The sequence below is a fragment of the Chiloscyllium punctatum genome, chromosome 10, assembly GCF_047496795.1.
Source record: "Chiloscyllium punctatum isolate Juve2018m chromosome 10, sChiPun1.3, whole genome shotgun sequence".
Classification (NCBI taxonomy): Eukaryota; Metazoa; Chordata; class Chondrichthyes; order Orectolobiformes; family Hemiscylliidae; genus Chiloscyllium; species Chiloscyllium punctatum.
Window position 1 is genome coordinate 119,106,589 of NC_092748.1, and position 23,246 is coordinate 119,129,834.

A 23,246-nucleotide genomic window follows, 5' to 3' on the forward strand; every position below is an offset into this window, starting at 1 on the left:
ACGTTCCTCATCTCCCACCCCACCAGTCTCCACGTTCCTCACCTCCCACCCCACCAGTCTCCACATTCCTCACCTCCCACCCCACCAGTCTCCACATTCCTCACCTCCCACCCCACCAGTCTCCACGTTCCTCATCTCCCACCCCACCAGTCTCCACGTTCCTCACCTCCCACCCCACCAGTCTCCACATTCCTCACCTCCCACCCCACCAGTCTCCACGTTCCTCATCTCCCACCCCACCAGTCTCCACGTTCCTCACCTCCCACCCCACCAGTCTCCACATTCCTCACCTCCCACCCCACCAGTCTCCACGTTCCTCATCTCCCACCCCACCAGTCTCCACGTTCCTCACCTCCCACCCCACCAGTCTCCACGTTCCTCACCTCCCACCCCACCAGTCTCCACGTTCCTCACCTCCCACCCCACCAGTCTCCACGTTCCTCACCTCCCACCCCACCAGTCTCCACATTCCTCACCTCCCACCCCACCAGTCTCCACGTTCCTCATCTCCCACCCCACCAGTCTCCACATTCCTCACCTCCCACCCCACCAGTCTCCACGTTCCTCACCTCCCACCCCACCAGTCTCCACATTCCTCATCTCCCACCCCACCAGTCTCCACATTCCTCATCTCCCACCCCACCAGTCTCCACGTTCCTCATCTCCCACCCCACCAGTCTCCACGTTCCTCATCTCCCACCCCACCAGTCTCCACGTTCCTCATCTCCCACCCCACCAGTCTCCACGTTCCTCACCTCCCACCCCACCAGTCTCCACATTCCTCACCTCCCACCCCACCAGTCTCCACATTCCTCACCTCCCACCCCACCAGTCTCCACATTCCTCACCTCCCACCCCACCAGTCTCCACATTCCTCATCTCCCACCCCACCAGTCTCCACGTTCCTCACCTCCCACCCCACCAGTCTCCACATTCCTCACCTCCCACCCCACCAGTCTCCACGTTCCTCATCTCCCACCCCACCAGTCTCCACATTCCTCACCTCCCACCCCACCAGTCTCCACATTCCTCACCTCCCACCCCACCAGTCTCCACATTCCTCATCTCCCACCCCACCAGTCTCCACGTTCCTCATCTCCCACCCCACCAGTCTCCACATTCCTCATCTCCCACCCCACCAGTCTCCACGTTCCTCATCTCCCACCCCACCAGTCTCCACATTCCTCACCTCCCACCCCACCAGTCTCCACATTCCTCATCTCCCACCCCACCAGTCTCCACATTCCTCACCTCCCACCCCACCAGTCTCCACATCTGACACATCATCCTTAAACACTTCCACCAACTCCAACTAGACACAACCACCAAGAACATCTTCCCCTCCCCATCCCCTCTGCCTTCCACAAGGACTGCTCCCTTTGACGGTCCTTGGTTTGTGCCACTCTCCCCATCCAATCCCCCCAACCCCCCCCCCCCGGTACCTTCCCCTGCAACCAGAAAAGATGCAAAACCTGCCAATACCCCCCCTCCCCCCCCCTCACCTCCATCCAGAGCCCCAAACACTCCTTCCAGGTGAGACAGAGGTTCACCTGCCTCTCCTCCAACCTAGTTTACTGCATCAGGTGCTCCCGATGTGGACTTCTCTCCATCAGGGAGACCGAACGTTAACTTAGGGAATGGTTCACCGAGCATCGCAGCCGGGCCCATAGGAGCTGATCGGACCTCCCAGTCACCACCCATTTTAATTCCCCTTCCCACTCCCTTTCTAACATGACCATCCTTGGCCACAAGGAACCAAAACACAAATTGGAGGAAAAACACCTCATCTTCTGCCTGCAGCAAGTAACTCCCCTCCTGACTCCCCCAAAGCCTGTCCACCATCTCCAAGGCCCAAGTCTGGAGTGTGATGGAATACTCCCCACTTGCCCTGGATGGGGGCAGCTCCAACAACACTCAAGGAGCTTGACACCATCCAGGACAAAGCAGCCGCTTGATTGACCCCACACCCACAAACACCCACTCCCTCCCCCACCCACACTCAGTCACAGTAGTGTGTACTAGCTATAAGAAGCACTGCAGAAATTAGCAGCATGGTGGCTCAGTGGTTCAATTCTGGCCTCGAGCAACTGTCTGTGTGGAGTTTGCACATTTTCCCCGTGTCTGTGTGGGTTTCCTCTGGGTGCTCCGGTTTCCTCCCACAGTCCAAAAATGTGAAGGTCAGGTGAATTGGCCATGCTAAATTGTCCCTAATATCCAGGGATGTGTAAGTTAGGTGCATTAGTCAGGGGTAAATGTACAGTAATAGGGTAGGGAAATGGGTCTGGGTGGGATTCTCTTCAGAAGGTCAGTATAGAGCTGTTGGGCCAAAGGGCCTGTTTCCACATTGTAAAAGATCCTCAGACATTACCTTCCAAACCTGTGGCTACTTCCATCTAGAAGCAGCAGATACATGGGAACACCACCTCCTTCAAATTCCCCTCCGAGCCCCTCACCATCCTGACTTGGAAATATATCACCGTTCCCTCAGTGTCACTGGGTGAGAATCCTGGGATTCTCTCCCTAAGGGCATTGTGGGTCTACCCACAGCACATGGACTGCAGTGGGTCAAGAAGGCAGCTCACCCCCACCTTCTCAAGGGGCAACTAGGGACGGGCAATAAATAAATAAAAAAGAATGTAAAAGTCAGAAATGAGGGACTCTCTGTTCTGCTCTTCATGAGAACTAGCATGGATACAAAGGGATGAATGGCCTCCTGTTGTGTTGTGTTGTGTTGTTTCTGCGGTAATCTGGTCATTATCCATGTGTGTTTCCAGTCACTTGCTGTGTGCAGATGGTCTGTTGTTTCTCCTGTTTTCTGAACGACCTTGGCTCTGAGCTTGTTGTCAAAGTCTTGCTTTGGAGATCCAGGTCTTTCCTTTGTGTGTCAGGAGCTTCCTTGCAGCCTGCAATGACTCAGCTGAGGAAATAACCTGAACTGGCCTCAGTACTCTCAGCCTCTTGGGGGTGCGGGAGGGATTTTATTGGTGTTCCTAATGATTGTTCGGGGATTTGAGGTGCGGGGATGATTGGAGTTGGCAGTGTTTCCTTCTCCCCCAATCTGTCCTCACTCCCGCACTGCCCAACCCCTGACTCTGTCATCCCCCCCATTCTGCCCCCTCGCCAATCTTTCCAATCCTCCCGTCTGCCCATCCCCCCACTCTGTCCAGCTGCTCTCATTGGTCAAGTTCCCAATGGGCCTTTCGGGAGAAATGGGTCAGGATCATGGGACAGTCAGTGAGCAGTTATCCCGTATTCCAGCTGGACACAGGTGAGAAGAGAAAGAGTTGCGTTTATTAGATTAGATTCCCTACAGTGTGGAAACAGGCCCTTCAGCCCAACAAGTCCACACCGACCCTTCAAAGGGCAACCCACCCAGACCCATTTCCCTCTGACTAATGCACCTAACACTACGGGCAATTTAGCATGGCCAGTTCACCTAACCTGCACATCTTTGGACTGTGGGAGGAAACCGGAGCACCCGGAGGAAACCCACGCAGACACGGGGAGAATGTGCAAACTCCACACAGAGTCACCCGAGGCAGGAATTGAACCTGGGTCCCTGGTGCTGTAAGGCAGCAGTGCTAACCACTGAGCCACTGTGCTGCTTTTCACCATCCCTGGGTGGCCCAAAGCACCTCATAATCACTGGGTTACTCTCTGGGGTGTAGTATCCGTTGTAATGTAGTTGGCGTAGTGATCACCTTTAATATCGGGGTAAAGGAATGTGGTGGGAACAGACTTGCTTCCTTTTTGTTTAACTTTCTCAGAGGAGTTCTGCCTCGACCCAATCTGTCTCCTCCCACCTTGAAATCCGGTTCTGGGACTGGAGCAGATTCCAGTCTCACTCATTTCTCTCCCTCTCCCTCTCTCTCTCTCTCTCTCTCTCTCTCTTTCTCTCTCTCTCTCTCTTTCTGTCGTTCAGTGCCTGAGGCTACAAGATTCTCTCAAAGTGCCTTCACTGTGGCTGCGTTGTGGGTTAAACAGAGTGGGTTGCTATTTAAGTCAGGGCAACCACATCATTCACCCTGACATACCTGTCCCAGAGAGAGCTGGCAAATTGCCAGCAATTTCTCGCTCCGGGAGTCAACTTAAGAAACCATTGACTTTACAAGGATTTTTCTCTGTGTGTGTGTGTATGTGTGTGTGGAATGGAACCAGGAAACGACTGAGGTTAGTCAAAAGCATTTCAACCTGGTGTTGTCTCTTCAATTACGTGTTACTTAACATTTTTTACGTTTGTGGATCCCAGTTAATGCTTTTTGTCTCTCTCTTTCTCTCTCTCTCTCTTTCTCTAAACCCCCCCACCTTCTCTCCCACTCTTCCTCTCCAGTTTGCAAACTGACATGTCACAAGAAATGTGAACAGAAGGTAAGACCTGTTTGCTGCATTCCACACTCGTGTTTCTGGTTAGCTGGCACTATGGGCTATTGCTGGGGGGTACTGAATGTCATGGGGGTGTTGGCAGAGTTGGTGGGGGGGGGGGGGGGGGGGGCGGGGGTGGGTTTGCTGGTGGGAGACGTTAATTGGAGTTGGGTCTTGTCGGAAGAATGCTGGGAAGAATCTGTTCGACAGCCTGCCGACTCATTCTTCAGATCATAATTATAACGTTAAAAATATTTGGAGTTGAAAGGGCCCTGACAGAGTTCTGTAGAACTCCCTCGGAGCATCAGTGCTCCTACTGCATTTCCAAAGTCACTTAAAAAAATTATTGGATGCGGCCAAGTAAACATCCTGAGGCGGTCTGCAGGGTTGGCATATATCTTGCGGATTGGAATACCGCAGACAGGCAGCAATGTCCTGACTAGGGGAAGGTCTTCCATCGAGAGAAGCAGGGCTGAGAGTCGGGCCCCAGCACCCAAGGGAGGAGTTCTTGGCCTTGGAGAGTCTCCTCAGCGGAGACACCAGAAACAAATCCTGGGTTGGAAGGAGTTAATGGAGGAGGCTGGGTTGCAGAGACTTGGCTTGTGTTTCCCTGAATTCAGACGGTTTGTAGAGTCGTCTAATTGAGGTGCTCATGATGATGAAAGGATTTAATACGGTCATTAGAATGAAAGCAATTCCTCGTATTTGGGTAATCACGGCAAGCAGACAGAATCCAGCAACTGGAATCAAAGCATTGAGGAAGCAGGAGAGAAGCAAGGGAACAGTTCCTGGGACAGATAGGATATTTGAGCTTTGAGGATTGAGAGTCAGATTTTTGGAAGATCAGCCCAGGCAAAGCAGGGAAAGGGAGTTGAGGAGTATATCAGATCTAAAATCTGAACACTGAATGACAGCACAGTCTCAAGGGGCAGAATGGCCTACTCCTGTTGCTATGTTCACTTTCAAACAGGAAACAGCTCTGAACGTTGTCATGGAAATTGGTCCCAGGGAGACGGAGGGAGGGAAATACCACAGGGTCGTGGGGCAGACACTGAGTTCACTCGGACTGGGGGCTGCAATTTCTCAGGAAATATGATTCAAATTCCGCGCAGCAGTGCGGAGCTGACAATTTGGTTTAAATAAAAAGAAGACATCATGAAACGTTCATCGACGCCTTCGGGATATTTAAGAGGAAATACATTCTTTACAAAACTAGAGTGGGGTGGACCCACTGAAATGTGAGCCAATCCAACTGCCAGGGCTATTGCACTGTCGGAGGGTCAGTACTGAGGGAGTGCCGCACTGTCGGAGGGTCAGTACTGAGGGAGTGCTGCACTGTCGGAGGGTCAGTACTGAGGGAGTGCTGCACTGTCGGAGGGTCAGTACTGAGGGAGTGCTGCACTGTCGGAGGGTCAGTACTGAGGGAGTGCAGCACTGTCGGAGGGTCAGTACTGAGGGAGTGCCGCACTGTCAGAGGGTCAGTCCTGAGGGAGTGCCGCACTGTCGGAGGGTCAGTACTGAGGGAGTGCAGCACTGTCAGAGGGTCAGTGCTGAGGGAGTGCCACACTGTCAGAGGGTCAGTACTGAGGGAGTGCCGCATTGTCAGAGGGTCGGTGCTGAAGGAGTGCCGCACTGTTGGAGAGTCAACGCGGAGGGAGTGCAGCACTTTCAGAGGGTCAGTACTGAGGGAGTGCCACACTGTCGGAGGGTCAGTACTGAGGGAGTGCCGCACTGTCAGAGGGTCAGTATTGAGGAAGTACCGCACTGTTGGAGGGTTAGTCCTGAGGCAGCGCTGCACTGTCAGAGGGTCAGTACTGAGGGAGTGTCGCACTGTCGGCGGGTCAGTGCTGAGGGAGTGCCGCACTGTCGGAGGGTCAGTGCTGAGGGAGTGCCACACTGTCGGAGGGTCAGTGCTGAGGGAGTGCCACACTGTCAGAGGGTCAGTGATGAGGGACTGCCGCACTGTGAGAGGGTCAGTACTGAGGGAGTGCCGCACTGTCGGAGGGTCAGTACTGAGAAAATGCTGCACTGTCAGAGGGTCAGTGCTGAGGGAGTGCCGCACTGTCGGAGGGTTAGTCCTGAGGCAGTGCCGCACTGTCGGAGGGTCAGTGCTGAGGGAGTGCCGCACTGTCGGAGGGTCAGTGCTGAGGGAGTGCCACACTGTCGGAGGGTCAGTGCTGAGGGAGTGCCACACTGTCAGAGGGTCAGTGATGAGGGACTGCCGCACTGTGAGAGGGTCAGTACTGAGGGAGTGCCGCACTGTCGGAGGGTCAGTACTGAGGGAGTGCCACACTGTCGGAGGGTTAGTCCTGAGGCAGTGCCGCACTGTCAGAGGGTCAGTGCTGAGGCAGTGCTGCACTGTCAGAGGGTCAGTACTGAGGGAGTGCTGCACTGTCAGAGGGTCAGTACTGAGGGAGTGCTGCACTGTCAGAGGGTCAGCGCTGAGGGAGTGCCGCACTGTCAGAGGGTCAGCACTGAGGGAGTGCCGCACTGTCAGAGGGTCAGCACTGAGGGAGTGCTGCTCTGTCAGAGGAAGTGTAATGTTTGAGAAGGTGATCAAACAGGTGGATGAGAGTAATCCCCAGCACGGGGTTAGATACAGAGTAAAGCTCCCTCTACACTGTCCCCCATCAAACACTCCCAGGACATAGTCAGCACAGGGTTAGATACAGAGTAAAGCTCCTTCTACACTGTCCCCATCAAACACTCCCAGGACAGGGACAGCATAGGGTTAGATTCAGAGTAAAGCTCCCTCTACACTGTCCCCCATCAAACACTCCCAGGACATAGTCAGCACAGGGTTAGATACAGAGTAAAGCTCCTTCTACACTGTCCCCACCAAACACTCCCAGGACAGGGACAGCACGGGGTTAGATACAGAGTAAAGCTCCCTCTGCACTGTCCCCATCAATCACTCCCAGGACAGCGACAGTGCGGTGTTAGATACAGAGTAAAGCTCCCTCTACACTGTCCCCCATCGAACACTCCCAAGATAGTGACAGCATGGGGTTAAATAGAGTGTAAAGCTCCCTCTACACTGTTCCTGTACAAACACTCCCACTAGGAACCATTTAAAATATGTTTATCCTTCTGGTGTTGATGATGGGATGTTTGTTACTGTCTTGGGTTGACATTAACTTCCCTTGTGGCCCTGTTAAAGCTGGCTTTCTGAAAATGGGAAGTGAATTGCTTTGCTGTCGATCTGTGGTCATGTTTGTGCTAAACCCTCTGCCCATCCTTGTGTTGATATTTGAGATGGAAAGGGCATGCTGCTTGAGGGTGGGTGAGGATGCCACCCCTGAATCCAAGCTCCTTGCTTCACTCCTTGTTGGGAACGCTCAAGATTGGCCTTCACTGACTGAGACCCTCAGAAACCTTCCCACACCATCCCAGATTAAATCAAAACCTGAACTGAAACTCAACCAACAGCCCTGCTGGGAGTTGTGTACAGGCAGGGTTCGGGGAAGAAAATAACTCAGGAGATAGAAACATAGAAACGTGGAAGATAGGAGCAGGAGGAGGCCATTGGGCCCATTGAGCCTGTTCCACCATTCATCACGAGCATGTCTGATCGTCCATCTCAATAGCCTGACCCTGCTCTCTCCCCATAACCTTTAATCCCATTCGCACCAAGTGCTATAACTAACCTCCCCTTGAATACATTCAACGTTTTGGCATCAACTACTTCCTGTGGTAATGATTTCCACAGGCTCACCGCTTTTTGGGTGAAGAAATGTCTCCTCATCTTCATCCTAAATGGACCATCCTGAATCCTCAGATTGTGACCCCTGGTTCTGGACACACCCACCATCGGGAACATCCTCCCTGCATCTGCTCTGTTTAGTCCTGCTAGAATTTTAAAGGTCTCCACAAGAGATTCCCTCCTCACCTGTCTGAACTCCAGCGAAAATAATCCTAACCTGGTCAATCTCTCCTCATACCTCAGTCCCGCCATTCCTGGAATCACCTTGGGAAACCTCTGTTGCACTCCCTCGAGAGCAAGAGCATCCTTCGTTAAGATGGAGACCAGAACTGCACACAGTATTCTAGGTGTGGCCTCACCAAGGTCCTGTGTAACTGCGACTGCACATCCCTGATCCTGTACTGGAAACCTCTCGCAGTGAAGGCTAACAAACCATTTGCCTTCTTGACCACCTGCTGCACCTGCATGCCTACTTTTGGCAACTGGTGCACAAGGACACCTCATCAGGCATAATCCAGAGATAGAAAAGGCAAGTCAGAAAGGGACTATTACAATAATCATGGGGTACTTCAATATGCAGGTGGACTGGGGAAATCAGGTTGATGGCGGAGTCCAAGGAGAGGAATTTGTGAAATGTCTATGAGACAGTTTTTTGGAGCAGCATGTGTAGGACTCACGAGGGAACAAGCTGTTCTGGATTTGGTGCTGTGCATCGAGGCAGACTGGCTTAGGGAGCTTAGGTGAAGGAACCCCAAGGGGCAGTGACCATAAAATGATAGAATTCCCTCTGCATTTTGAGAGGGAGAAGCTGGAAACAGATGTAACAGGATTATAATTGAGTAAAGGGAACAACAAATACATGAGGGAGGAGCTGGCCGGAGTGGATTGGAAGGGGAGCTGAGTGGGGAACATGGTGGAGCAGCAATGGCAGGGGATTCCGGGATAATTCGGGACGAAGAACAGAAATACATCCCAAGGAAGAAGAAATATTCTAAGGGGAGGATGAGGCTGATAGGGGAAGTCAAGGCAGCTTAAAAGGAAAAGGAAACGATGTTGTGAGGATAAGTGGGAAGCCAGAGGATTGGGAAACCTTTAAAAACCAGCAGAGGATAACTGAAACTCAATAACAGGGGAGAAGGTGAAATCAAAAGCTAAGTTGACTAGTAATACGAAGGAAGATTGCAAGAATGTTTTGAGATCCCTAAAAGGTAGGAGAGAGACAAGAGTGGAAAATGAGGCTGAAGACATAATAATTGAGAAGAAAGAAATGGTGGAGAAACTGAATAGTTACTTACTGTCACAGAGTCATAGAGGTGTACAGCATGGAAACAGACCCTTCGGTCCAACCCGTCCATGCCGATCAGACATCGCAACCCAATCTAGTCCCACCTGCCAGCACCCGGCCCATATCCCTCCAAACCCTTTCTTATTCATTTACCCATCCAAATGCCTCTTAAATGTTGCAATTGTACCAGCCTCCACCACTTCCTCTGGCAGCTCATTCCATACACGCACCATCCTCTGTATGAAAAAGTTGCCCCTTAGGTCTCTTTTATATCTTTCCCCTCTCACCCTAAACCTATGCCCTCTAGTTCTGGACCCCCTGACCCCAGGGAAAAGACTTTATCTATTTATCCTATCCGTGCACCTCATAATTTTGTAAACCTCTATAAGGTCACCCCTCAGCCTCCGACGCTCCAGGGAAAACAGCCCCAGCCTGTTCAGCCTCTCCCTGTAGCTCAGATCCTCCAACCCTGGCAACATCCTTGTAAATCTTTTCTGAACCTTTTCAAGTTTCACAACATCTTTTTGATAGGAAGGAGACCAGAAATGCACGCAATATTCCAACAGTGGCCTAACCAATGTCCTGTACAGCTGCAACATGACCTCCCAACTCCTGTACTCAATACTCTGACCAATAAAGGAAAGCATACCAAACGCCTTCTTCACTATCCTATCTACCTGTGACTCCACTTTCAAGGAGCTATGAACCTGCCCTCCAAGGTCTCTTTGTTCAGCAACACTCCCTAGGATCTTATCATTAAGTGGATAAGTCTTGGTAAGATTTTCTTTCCCAAATTGCAGCACCTCACATTTATTTGAATTAGATTAGATTCCCTGCTGTGTGGAAACAGGCCCTTCAGCCCAACCAGTCCACACCGACCCACCGAAGAGTAACCCACACAGATCCACTTCCCCTCTGACAAATGCACCTAACACTATGAGCAATGTATCATGGCCAATTCACCTGACCTGCACATCTTTGGACTGTGGGAGGAAACCGGAGCACCCGGAGAAAACCCACGCAGACACGGGGAGAATGTGCAAACTCCACACAGAGTCACCCGAGGCCGGAATCAAACCTGGGACCCTGGTGCTATGAGGCAGCAGTGCTAACCACTGAGCCACCATGCCACCCCTAAATTAAACTCCATCTGCCACTTCTCAGCCCATTGGCTTATTCGGTCCAGATCCTGTTGTAATCTGAGGTAACCCTCTTCGCTGTCCATTACACCTCCAATTTTGGTGTCATCTGCAAACTTACTAACTGTATCTCTTATGCTCGCATCCAAAACATGTGCTCGCATGTGAATGACAAAAAGTAGAGGGCCCAGCACTGATCCTTGTGGCACTCCACTGGTCACAGGCCTCCAGTCTGAAAAACAACCCTCCACCACCACCCTCTGTCTTCCACCTTTGAGTCAGTTCTGTATCCAAATGGCTAGTTCTCCCTGTATTCTGTGAGATCTAAACTTGCTAATCAGTCTCCCATGGGGAACCTTGTCAAACGCCTTACTGAAGTCCATATAGATCACATCTTCAGCTCTGCCCTCATTAATCCTCTTTGTTACTTCTTCAAAGAACTCAATCAAGTTAGTGTTTGTATCAGTTTTCGTGGTGGAAGACACCAGCAGAATGTCAGAGCTTCAAGAGTTTCAGAGGGCAGAGCTGAGTCTAGTAGCCATGACTAAGGTGAAGGTGCTGGGAAAGCTGAAAGGTCTAAATGTGGATAAATCACCTGGATCAAGATGAACTATACCCCAGGATTCTGAAGGAGAGAACTGAGGAGATTGTAGAGGCATTGGTGGTGAGCTTTCAGGAATCACTGGAGTCCGGGAGGGTCCCAGATGATTGGAAAGTGACTTATGTAACACCTCTGTGTAAGAAGGGAGGGAGACAGAAGACAGGAAATTATAGGCTGGTTAGCCTGACCTTGGTCATTGGTAAGTTACTAGAGTCCATTATTAAGGATGAGATTATGGAGCACTTGGAAGTTCCTGGTAAAATAGGGCGGAGTCAGAACAGCTTTGTCTAGGGTGGCCATGCCTGACCAATCTGTTAGAACACTTTGAGGAGGTAATGAGCAAGTTAGACAAAGGAGAACCAGTGGACATGATCTATTTAGATTTCCAGAAGGCCTTTGACAGGGTGCTGCACAGGAGGCTGTTAAATAAGGTAAGAGCCCATGGTGTCAGTGACAAGATACTGGCTTTGATAGAGGATTGGCTGACAAGCAAATGACAGAGAGTAGGGATAAAGGGGTCTTTTCGGGATGGCAGCTGGTGACTTGTGGAGATCTCTAGGGGTTAGTGTTAGGATCACAACCATTCATGTTATACATTTACACTCAGGACAAAGGACCTGAGGACATTGCTGCTATGTTTGCAGATGACACAAAGATAGGTGGAGGGACAGAGAGTGTTGAGAAAGAGGAGAGGCTGCAAAAGGACTTGGACAGGCTGGGAGTGTGGGCAAAGGAGTGGCAGATGGAATAGAATGTGGGAAAGTGTGTGAGGAGGTGTACTTTGGTATGAAGAATAGAGGGGCTCCTAAGGTTAATGTGCAGGTTCAGTTGACTGTTAAGAAGGCAAATGCAATGTTAGCATTCATTTCATGAGGGCTAGAATACAAGAGCAGAGATGTATTGCTGATATGCATAAAATTAGATTAGATTAGATTAGATTAGATTAGATTCCCTACAGTGTAGAAACAGGTCCTTCGGCCCAACAGGTCCACACCGACCCTCCGAAGAGTGACCCACCCAGACCCATTTCCCTCTGACTAATGCACCTAACACTACGGGCAATTTAGCATGGCCAATTCACCTGATCTGCACATCTTTGGACTGCGGGAGGAAACCGGAGCACCCAGAGGAAACCCACACAGACACGGGGAGAATGTGCAAACTAAGGTTCTTGTCAGACTGCATTTGGAATATTGTGAGCAGTTTTGGGCCTCATTGCTGAGGAAACATGAACAAAGAGACCTTGGAGTGCAGGTTCATAGCTCCTTGGAAGTAGAGTCGCAGGTAGATAGGATAATGAAGAAGGCGTTTGGTATGCTTTCCTTTATTGGTCAGAGTATTGAGTACAGGAGTTGGGAGGTCATGTTGCGGCTGTACAGGACATCGGTTAGGCCACTGTTGGAATATTGCGTGCAATTCTGGTCTCCTTTCTATCGGAAGGATGTTGTGAAAGTTGAAAGGGTTCAGAAAAGATTTTTAAAGATGTAAAGATGCCAGGGTTAGAGGATTTGAGCTGTAGGGAGAGGCTGAACAGGCTGGGGCTGTTTTCCCTGGAGCATCGGAGGCTGAGGAGTGACCTTATTAGAGGATTATAAAATTATGAGGGGCATGGATAGGGTAAATAGGCAAAGTCTTTTCCCTGGGGTGGGGGAGTCCAGAACTAGAGGGCATAGGTTTAGGGTGAGAGGGGAAAGATGTAAAAGAGACCTAAGGGGCAACCTTTTCACACAGAGGGTGGTACGTGTATGGAATGAGCTGCCAGAGGAAGTGGTGGAGGCTGGTACAATTGCAACATTTAAAAGGCATTTGGATGTGTATATGAATAGGAAGGGTTTGGAGGGATATGGGCCGGGTGCTGGCAGGTGGGACTAGATTGGGTTGGGATATCTGGTTGGCGTGGACGGGTTGGACCGAAGGGTCTGTTTCCATGCTGTACATCTCTATGACTCTCTGTGTCGGTGAAATAGCTCCATAGCTGCATGTAACCGCCCCTTCGTGATCACCTCATGTTTTCACTGCGGCCAACTTTTTATGATCAAATTCAGGAATTCAATTAAACTTTTCCAAATGGCAGAGTAAGATTTGAGCTGGTGTTGACTGGATTTTTTATCCAAGCTTGTATGTCTGAGTGAATATTTGTTCATTGGTTTGTTTTCATTCTTTCACTGGTTGCAGATGTCACTGGAAGACCAGTATTTGTTGCCCATCCCAACGTAATGAATGCAGTTGTGTGTATGCCTGGGCTTGTGCTGTGTGAATGTGGAGATTTGTGTCAATGTGTGTCTCTCTCTCTCGCTCTCTGTCTATCTGCAGATCTGGTTTGTGTTGGTGCGTGTTTATATGGAACTGTGTCCACTTTCCAACAGGCTATTTGTCATCTCCCACACTCTTGGTATCGAGGTGTGCCTGTCTGTGTGTGTGCCTGTCTGTGTTGGTCGGGTTTCTGTTATGCCGTTAGATTGATGGTGTTTAAAAGGGTTCCTGTCTCTGTTGTCTGTGCGTGTGCCTGTGTTTGTATTGGTCTCTGCTTGTATTTGTGGGGCTCTAGTCTATCTGTCTGTCTGTGTTTCTGGGGTTCCTGTCTGTCCGCCTATCTGCCTGTGTTTTTGGGAGTTCCTGTCTATCTGTCTGTTTGCGTTTCTGGGGGGGTTCCTGTTTGTCTGCCTGTCTGTGTTTTTGGGAGTTCCTGTCTATCTGTCTGCCTGTGTTTCTGGAGGTTGCTGTCTATCTTTATGCCTGTGTTTACAGGGTTTCCTGTCTATCTGTCTGTGTGACAGTGTTATCTCAGTGTGATGTCTTTCTAGTCTCCAGCCCCTCTCCTCGTTCGCTGACACCTGGGACATTGAGGCGTTGGTTGTGTAGATACAGGGCTCAGTGAGTGCCCTCTGCCCAGGGAGCTGTGATCGAACTTGGTGAATTAGTCAGTTGGAATGGGAAGGGTTAAAGCAGAGAATGGGACTGGTTGACCCAGAGGAGGTAATCTGTCATCCAATTAATGGCCGTCTGCTTCCAGTTTGCTGGTGTGTAAAGTGAAGAAGTGTTTTTTAAACTGATTCCCCATGACCTGTGAGGAATGTGCAGCTATCTCATGTTACAGACCAGAGTCAGACAGGACTCCATGTGAACACGCGTGGACTCCATGGGAACACGTGTGAACTCCATGGGAACATGCGTGGACTCCATGTAAACTCCATGGGAACATGTGTGGACTCCATGTGAACACGCATGGACTCCATGTGAACACGTGTGAACTCCATGTGAACACATGCGAACTCCATGGGAACACGGGTGGACTCCATGTGAACACGCATGGACTCCATGTGAACACCTGTGGACTCCATGTGAAGATATGTGGCTGAAAGGTAGGTGCAGGCATTAAAGAGGGGTTCAGGATTCCATAGTTGGATCAGGAGCTTGTGGATGTGTCTCAGGGTCTGATGCCTGGGAAGTTGTGATGTTTTCCTTGTGTTTCTCACGCACGTGTTTGCCACCTGTGATCCACAAGTGTCTCCCTGATGGATAGAGTCATACAGTGTAGAAACAGGCCCTTCAGCCCACTGGGTCAATGCCGACCCACAAACACCAACCTACACCACTCCCATTTCCCTGCCCCTGGTCCTGCTGACAGTGCCCTGGTGTTTTAAGAGCTCATCCAGATGGGTCTTCAATGTTGGGAGAGTCCCTGCCCCCATCACCCTCTCAGGCAGCACCTTTCATATTTCTACCATCCTCTGGGTGAGAAAGTGTTTCCTCAGATCCCCTCTAAATCACTTCACCTTAAACGTATCCCCTCTGGGCTCAGACACCTCTGTGTGGGGGAAAAAAACCTCACGATCTGCCCTGTCTGTGCCTCTCAGAGTTGTGTCTCTCTCAGTCAGATTTCCCCCTCAGCCTCCTCTGTTCCAGGGAAAACAAACCAATCCAGTCTCTCCTCATGTTGGAGACTTTCCATCGCAGGCAACATCTCTGGGCCCCCTCCAGCACAATCACATCCTTCAGATAGGGTGGGGACCAGAAGGGCACACAGTTCTCCAGTTGTGGTGCAGCCAATGTTTTAGAAAGTTGCAATGAAACTTCCTTGCTCCTTTATTCTATGGCCCAGCTAATGAAGACAAACACCCCATATTCCTTCCTCCCCACCCTGTCTACCTGTGCTGATTCCTTCATGGATTGTGGACTTGTTCACCAAGGTCAATATTCCCTAGGGATTACCATTCATTGTGTATCTCCTTCCCTCATTAGACCTCCCATCACCTTGCACGTTTCAATATTAACTTCCATCTTCTATTGCTGTGCCCAATGTACCAGATGATCCATATCAGATCATAGCTCGAGCTGCAGAATCTCACAATACTCCACATTATCAACTACACCGCCACGTTTTGTGTCATCTGCAATCTTACAGCATCCCCCCACCCCCCATAGTACAGCGTCCCTCAAGTTGTGTAGCCCGTTGTGGTGTCCCTCTCTCTCTGGGGGGAGGGGGAGAGCAGGGTCACAGATCAATCTTTCGCCTGGGTCCGGTCTCAGAGCCCACTCTACTTCACAGTGTTTGCTTGTGGGCTGCATCTATGTAAGAACAGCCAGTCCTCTGGGCTGACACACTCCCACTTGGAAAACCAGAGAGGAATTTGTAATTATTCAATTTCAACGTGGGAACCTCGTTTAAAAACAGTCAGCCAGAACACACCACCCTGAGAGATGCAGCCACAATGATACTGGCTGCAGTCTTTCGGTTACTCAACACAATAATATTTATTAAATCCCAGGCTATTTTTATGCTCCTTTAACTGAAGCTGCAGCCAGAGTCAGACGAGGACCTTGACCTGAACACATTGCAGCTTCTTGCTCTGTTCTGCAGTTTGATTTCCTCCCACATTTACATCACGCACCCCCCCCCCCCCCCGCTCCCCCCCCCCCCATCCACACTGACACAACTAAAGCCCTCCGAACAGAATGTTCACCCTGAGACCATCTCCCAGCCTTTCAACAGCACAGTGCAATTCACCTCATCCCCGAACTCAGACACACAGAACACACACACACACACACATACACACACAGACACACACAGAATACAGGCGCACACATAAACACAGGCACAGGGACACAGAGACACAGACACACATACAGACACACAAACACACAGACACACACACACAGGTACACACACACAGACACACACACAGACACACACACAGACACACACACACACACACAGATACACCTGCAGGCGCACACACAGACACGCACACAGGCACACACACACACACAGACACACCCACAGGTGCACACACAGACAGACAGACAGACAGACACACACAGACAGTCCTTACCCCGGCAGAAAGACAAGGCAATGTCACTTCACATTGCGATTCCCATCCAGAGCCACAAACAATGGGGAGCCTCCTTTTACCTCTGTCCCCCTTCCAATCTGGGCAGACTGACTCCTATCACACCCCACCCCCACCCTCACTCCCACCCCTGCCAGGGTCCTGTTGTTCTGCTCTCCTCCCCACCCTGGCGCCCTGTGGGTCTGCCCCCACCCCCGGGCCATGACCCACGCAGGTGAGTTGCTTTTGGCTGAGCTGAGTTGGCTGTGATGAGCTAATTACTGCTTCTTGTGGCGCTTTGCCAAAACCAAATGGTGTTGGGTCTGCAGTTGACTGACTCCTATGGCCTCTACTGGGTGGGAAGGTCAGCTACGGGGGCTGTGTTTCTGGGAACAAGGTGGGTAGGGGGTGGGAGGGGAAAGTGTGATGTGGAGAGTTGCTGTCCCAGTGTGTTCCTCCGTGTGAGAGTGTGGATGTTGAATGCAGCTACGTCAAGTGTGATGACCCTCAGAGTTGAAGATTGCACGGTATGGTCACACATGAGAACGCTGTGTGATACGTCTAACTGATCAAATGGAGGCAAGATTATTCCCAGCATCAGGAAGAACAGGAACGTCATTCAACATGAGAATGGACGAGAAGGAAAGACAGAAGGAAATGGAGTAAGAATCACAGGGGGAGGGGAGAGTCAGGGGAGTATTGAGGTGGGAATTACAGGAGGGGGTGTCGGGGGAGTATTGAGGTGGGAATTACAGGAGGGAGGTGTCGGGGGGAGTATTGAGGTGGGAATTACATGAGGGGGGTGTCGGGGGAGTATTGAGGTGGGAATTACAGGAGGGAAGTGTCTGGGGGAGTATTGAGGTGGGAATTACAGGAGGGAGGTGTCAGGGGGAGTATTGAGGTGGGAATTACAGGAGAGGGTGTCGGGAGTATTGAGGTGGGAATTACAGGAGGGAGGTGTCAGGGGGAGTATTGAGGTGGGAATTACAGGAGAGGGTGTCAGGGGGAGTATTGAGGTGGGAATTACAGGAGGGAGGTGTCAGGGGGAGTATTGAGATGGGAATTACAGGAGGGGGGTGTCGGGGGGAGTATTGAGGTGGGAATTACATGAGGGGGGTATCGGGGGAGTATTGAGGTGGGAATTACAGGAGGGAAGTGTCGGGGGGAGTATTGAGGTGGGAATTACAGGAGGGAGATGTCAGGGGGAGTATTGAGATGGGAATTACAGGAGGGGGGTGTCGGGGGGAGTATTGAGGTGGGAATTACATGATAGGGGGTGTCAGGGGAGTATTGAGGTGGGAATTACAGGAGGGAAGTGTTGGGGGGAGTATTGAGGTGGGAATTATAGGAGAGGGGTGTCGGGGGAATATTGACGTGGGAATTACAGGAGGGGGTGTCGGGGGGAGTATTGAGGTGGGAATTACCGGAGAGGGGTGTTGGGGGGAGTATTGAGGTGGGAATTACAGGAGAGGGGTGTCGGGGGGAGTATTGAGGTGGGAATTACAGGAGAGGGGTGTCGGGGGGAGTATTAAGGTGGGAATTACAGGAAGGGTGTCGGGGGGAGTATTGAGGTGGGAATTACAGGAGAGGGGTGTCGGGGGGAGTATTGAGGTGGGAATTACAGGAAGGGGGTGTCTGGAGTATTGAAGTGGGAATTACAGGAGGGAGGTGTCGGGGGAGTATTGAGGTGGGAATTACAGGAGGGAGGTGTCGGGGGGAGTATTGAGGTGGGAATTACAGGAGAGGGTGTCAGGGGGAGTATTGAGGTGGGAATTACAGGAGGGAGGTGTCAGGGGGAGTATTGAGATGGGAATTACAGGAGGGGGGTGTCGGGGGGAGTATTGAGGTGGGAATTACATGAGGGGGGTGTCGGGGGAGTATTGAGGTGGGAATTGCAGGAGGGAAGTGTCGGGGGGAGTATTGAGGTGGGAATTACAGGAGAGGGGTGTCGGGGGGAGTATTGAGGTGGGAATTACATGAGGGGGGTGTCACGGGAGTATTGAGGTAGGAATTACAGGAGGGGGTGTCGGGGGGAGTATTGAGGTGGGAATTACAGGAGAGGGGTGTCGGGGGAATATTGAGGTGGGAATTACAGGAGGGGGTGTCGGGGGGAGTATTGAGGTGGGAATAACAGGAGAGGAGTGTCGGGGGAGTATTGAGGTGGGAATAACAGGAGAGGGGTGTCGGGGGAGTATTGAGGTAGGAATTACAGGAGGGGGTGTCGGGGGGAGTATTGAGGTGGGAATTACAGGAGAGGGGTGTCGGGGGAATATTGAGGTAGGAATTACAGGAGGGGGGTGTCGGGGGGAGTATTGAGGTGGGAATAACTGGAAAGGGGTGTCGGGGGAGTATTGAGGTAGGAATTACAGGAGGGGGGTGTCGGGGGGAGTATTGAGGTGGGAATAACAGGAAAGGGGTGTCGGGGGAGTATTGAGGTAGGAATTACAGGAGGGGGGTGTCGGGGGGAGTATTGAGGTGGGAATTACAGGAGAGGGGTGTCGGAGGAATATTGAGGTGGGAATTACAGGAGGGGGTGTCGGGGGGAGTATTGAGGTGGGAATTACAGGAGAGGGGTGTCGGGGGAATATTGAGGTAGGAATTACAGGAGGGGGGTGTCGGGGGGAGTATTGAGGTGGGAATAACAGGAAAGGGGTGTCGGGGGAGTATTGAGGTAGGAATTACAGGAGGGGGGTGTCGGGGGGAGTATTGAGGTGGGAATTACAGGAGAGGGGTGTCGGAGGAATATTGAGGTGGGAATTACAGGAGGGGGTGTCGGGGGGAGTATTGAGGTGCTGCATTTTCGGAAAGCAAATCTTAGCAGGACTTATACAGTTAATGGTAAGGTCCTAGGGAGTGTTGCTGAACAAAGAGACCTTGGAGTGCAGGTTCATAGCTCCTTGAAAGTGGAGTCGCAGGTAGATAGGATAGTGAAGAAGGCATTTGGTATGCTGTCCTTTATTGGTCAGAGTATTGAGTACAGGAGTTGGGAGGTCATGTTGCAGCTGTACAGGACATTGGTGAGGCCAGTTTTGGAATATTGTGTGCAATTCTGGTCTCCTTCCTACAGAAAGGATGTTGTGAAACTTGAAAGGGTTCAGAAAAGATTTACAAGGATGTTGCCAGGGTTGGAGGGTTTGAGCTACAGGGTGAGGCTGAACAGACTGGGGCTGTTTTCCCTGGAGTGTTAGATGTTGAGGAATGACCTTATAGAGGTTTATAAAATCATGAGGGGCATGGATAGAGTGAATAGACAAGGTAAAAACAATAACTGCAGATGCTGAAAACCAAATACTGGATTAGTGGTGCTGGAAGAGCACAGCAGTTCAGGCAGCATCCAACGGGCAGCGAAATCGACGTTTCGGGCAAAAGCCCTTCATCAGGAATAAAGCCAAGGTCTTTTCCCTGGGGTGGGAGGGTCCAAAACTAGAGGGCATAGATTTAGGGTGAGAGGGGAAAGATTTAAAAAAGACCTAAGGGGCAACTTTCTCATGCAGTGGGTGTTGTGTGTATGGAATGAGCTGCCAGAGGAAGTGGTGGACGTTGGTACAATTACAGCATTTAAAAGGCATCGGGATGGGTATATGAATAGGAAGGGTTTGGAGGGATATGTGCCAAGTGCTGGCAAATGGGACTAGGTTGATTTAGTATATTTGGTCAGGCATGGATTAGTTGGACTGAAGGGTGTGTTTCCATACTGTATAACCCCATGACTGTATTTTTCCAACTCCAAGATCTGCTGAGAACAAACTGCACTCGACAGCAATGTTGTTGAGAGACAATGGGACATAACAGAGAGGGCTGTATCAGTTGGATGGATATCTGATCATCTGGGTATTACAGAGAGGGCTATCTTGCAGGGAGCTGTATCCCAGAAGCCGAGTGTCAGAGGGAGCTGTGTCTGATAGTCTGGGTGTTGTAGAGAGGGCTGTATCACGGGGAGCTGTGCCTGACTGTCCCAGTGATAAAATGCTGCTGTTGTGGTGTGTACTTTCTGGTTGGCGTTCCTTTGGAAATCATGTTGATATAACATTTCTCAGACAGAGTTTTTATTACAGGTGTGCTGTTAATTGAGGCTAGAGTTTATATTTTGCAAGAAAATGCTGTTGGACTGTGGAATGTATTGAGTAAAAACACATTCTGACGCCCAGGTTATATCAACAATAGTACCATAGGCTCCCAGTGAGGTCTGAGTGCCTTCCTTGTTTTGCAGCGTTGCTTACTACTCGCTCCCAGTACACTGTCCTTTTCTCTGAGCAGCCTCTGAAGGACAGAGACACTGAGTTTAAACTGGTTATTCAACCGGGAGGGGCGGGAGTAGAACCACAAAGTATCCCTATTTACAACCCACATCAACTTTCCAACTATGAACAGAATTGCTGGTTAGTTACCACTCCCTGGGAATACAGGGGAATCCTTCAACAAGATTCAGGGCAGCATGGTGGCTCAGTGGTTAGCACCGCTGCCTCACAGTGCCAGGGACCTGGGTTCGGTTCCAGCCTCAGGCGACTGTCTGTGTGGAGTTTGCACATTCTCCCCGTGTCTGTGTGGGTTTCCCCCGGGTGCTCCAGTTTCCTCCCACAGTCCAAAGGTGGGCAGATCAGGTGAATTGCCCATAGTGTTCAGGGCTGTGTAGATTAGGTGCCTTAGTCAGAGTTAAATGTGTCTGGGTGGATTACTCTTTGGAGGGTCAGTGTGGAGTGGTTGGGCCAAAGGGCCTGTTTCTACAATGTAGGGATTCTTTTCTATGCAAGATCCAATCAATAGGTCACTGTTGCCTCAGCCTAAATCCCTGCCATTGACTCGGTACATGCCCAGAAGTGGAAATTCTCCATTCCCCTGTGCACTCTCCATAGACACACATCCTGAATCCACCAAATACAGTCGTAGTGAGTCACACCATTGCAATGGATGCAGGTGGGAAACTGAATAACCCTGGAGTAAGGAAATAAAACTCTCATTTAAACCTGTGTCATTAATCCTGCAAAAATATACTGTTGTCCAATCGAAAAATAATTGATCCATTCAATGAGAAACAGCCATGTATTTAGGAACCCAATCAATACCAGCCTGTGTCAATCTTTTAAAGATGTCAGCGCTGTCCTGAGCAGTTGTGTAACACAGTTGGGCACCTCTATACATTTTGGAAATCAGCCAAGCATTCATAATGGTTGCAGCTATCGAAACATTATCTTTCCAATTCATAACCCCTCTTCCCCCCCCCCCACCCCACCCCCTGCCAGATCTGGGAGATCTGATGTTGCGTTGTTGTCACCCTTTGAAAGTAGATTACCTGTCAGTCAGTGCAGTGGAGCAGATTGGTTATTTATTTATTGACTGTTCAATAGCAGAACAACTGTCATCAATATATAAGATAATGAGACATTTAACTCACTGCATGTCATTCTGCAGTTTTCTCAAAACTCACTAAGTTTTTAATACATCATAATGACATAACTCCATAGATTTCTATCCCGTCACCAAGTCACCCTTCATACCCATGGGTTGAGTCCTGGACACTGATACAGCTCCCTCAGATCCAGATCTCAGAGTGAACAGAGCCTCTGATATTCCTGTTTGTATCTGATACTTCTGTTTGGATCAGATTAACAGGCCCTCACCGGACCCAAAACGTCAACTCTGACTTCTCTCTACAGATGCTGCCAGACCTGCTGAGCTTTTTCAGCAATTTCTGTTGTTGTTCGCAATCAGTGCGACTAGTGCTGCCCATTCCACAAACTGGAATGGTTTGATGGTTCCTTTCCTTTCCAGCCTCCTGATTCCAGCCTCGAGCTTTGTCCAGGAGGTAAAAGACACTGGGCAGGCCCTGAGAAATCAGGGAATTGCTTCCTGGTGAACCTGCAAGGCTGTCTTGGCTCCTTTGGTAGACCCCGGACCTTCCTGAAAAACTTTCAGGTATTTAATTAGGACTTCACTCAAGGCAGCCATTTTCTCATTGAAAGCTGTTGAGCAAGTCGAGGTGAATCTTTCTCAACCAATTCCACTCCATCAGGCTTGGGCCTGAACCTTTTACTACAATCACTGGGAACTGAACCAGCTGCTTCTCAGAACAGACCGGAACTGAAGTTGTTCCCTTAATCTGTCGCGGTTCCCCGGTACAGGTTCTCAGTCTGGCCAAGCTTAAGGGTTGGAGTGCAGAGCGAACGTTGGTAAAGACTGGGTCTGCGATCATTGAAACTGCTGCTTGGTGTTGACCTCCATTAGAACCAGGTGACGATTTAACCAGACATATATTTTGATTGAATAATGGAATCCCTAGAGTGTGGAAACAGGCCATTTGGCCCAACAAGTCTGCACTGACCCTCTGAAAAGTAACCCACCCAGACCCATTCCCCTATCCTATTACTATACATTTACCCTGACTTATGCACCTAACCTACACATCCCTGAACACTATGGGCAATTTAGCATGGGCAACTCACTTGACCTGCACATCTTTGGACTGTGGGAGGAAACCAGAGCACCCAGAGGAAACCCACACAGACACGGGGAGAATGTGCAAACTCCACACACAGTCACCCGAGGCCAGAATCGAACCCAGACTTGAGGTAGCAGTGCCAGCCACCGTGCCACCATGATTTGGATGTTGCTAAGCGATGTATCTGTTCCAAACCAGATGGAGGTGGACTTTCAGGGTGTGCATTCTCCCGGATACCAGCCTATGAGTTCACTTACTCAATTTAAGTCTAGTGGGACTCTTTTGGTCTCATGCTTCCACACAGCAGCATCAATGACAATGGCCTGCTGATCCTAATCGTGAAGAAGATGTTAACTGTGTGGCTGAGACTTGGCTTTGTTTTGGGGT

The 23,246-nt window shown here is 50.4% G+C and overlaps 1 protein-coding gene across 1 annotated transcript in view; it reads left to right on the plus strand.

Annotated features, from left to right (window-relative positions):
• Positions 1 to 23,246, plus strand: part of tns1b (tensin 1b) — an 833,038-nt gene that overhangs the window by 163,504 nt on the left and 646,288 nt on the right. Inside the window, 1 exon segment of the mRNA XM_072578355.1 lies at positions 4,331 to 4,368. Coding sequence (XP_072434456.1) covers positions 4,331 to 4,368 — 38 coding nt within the window.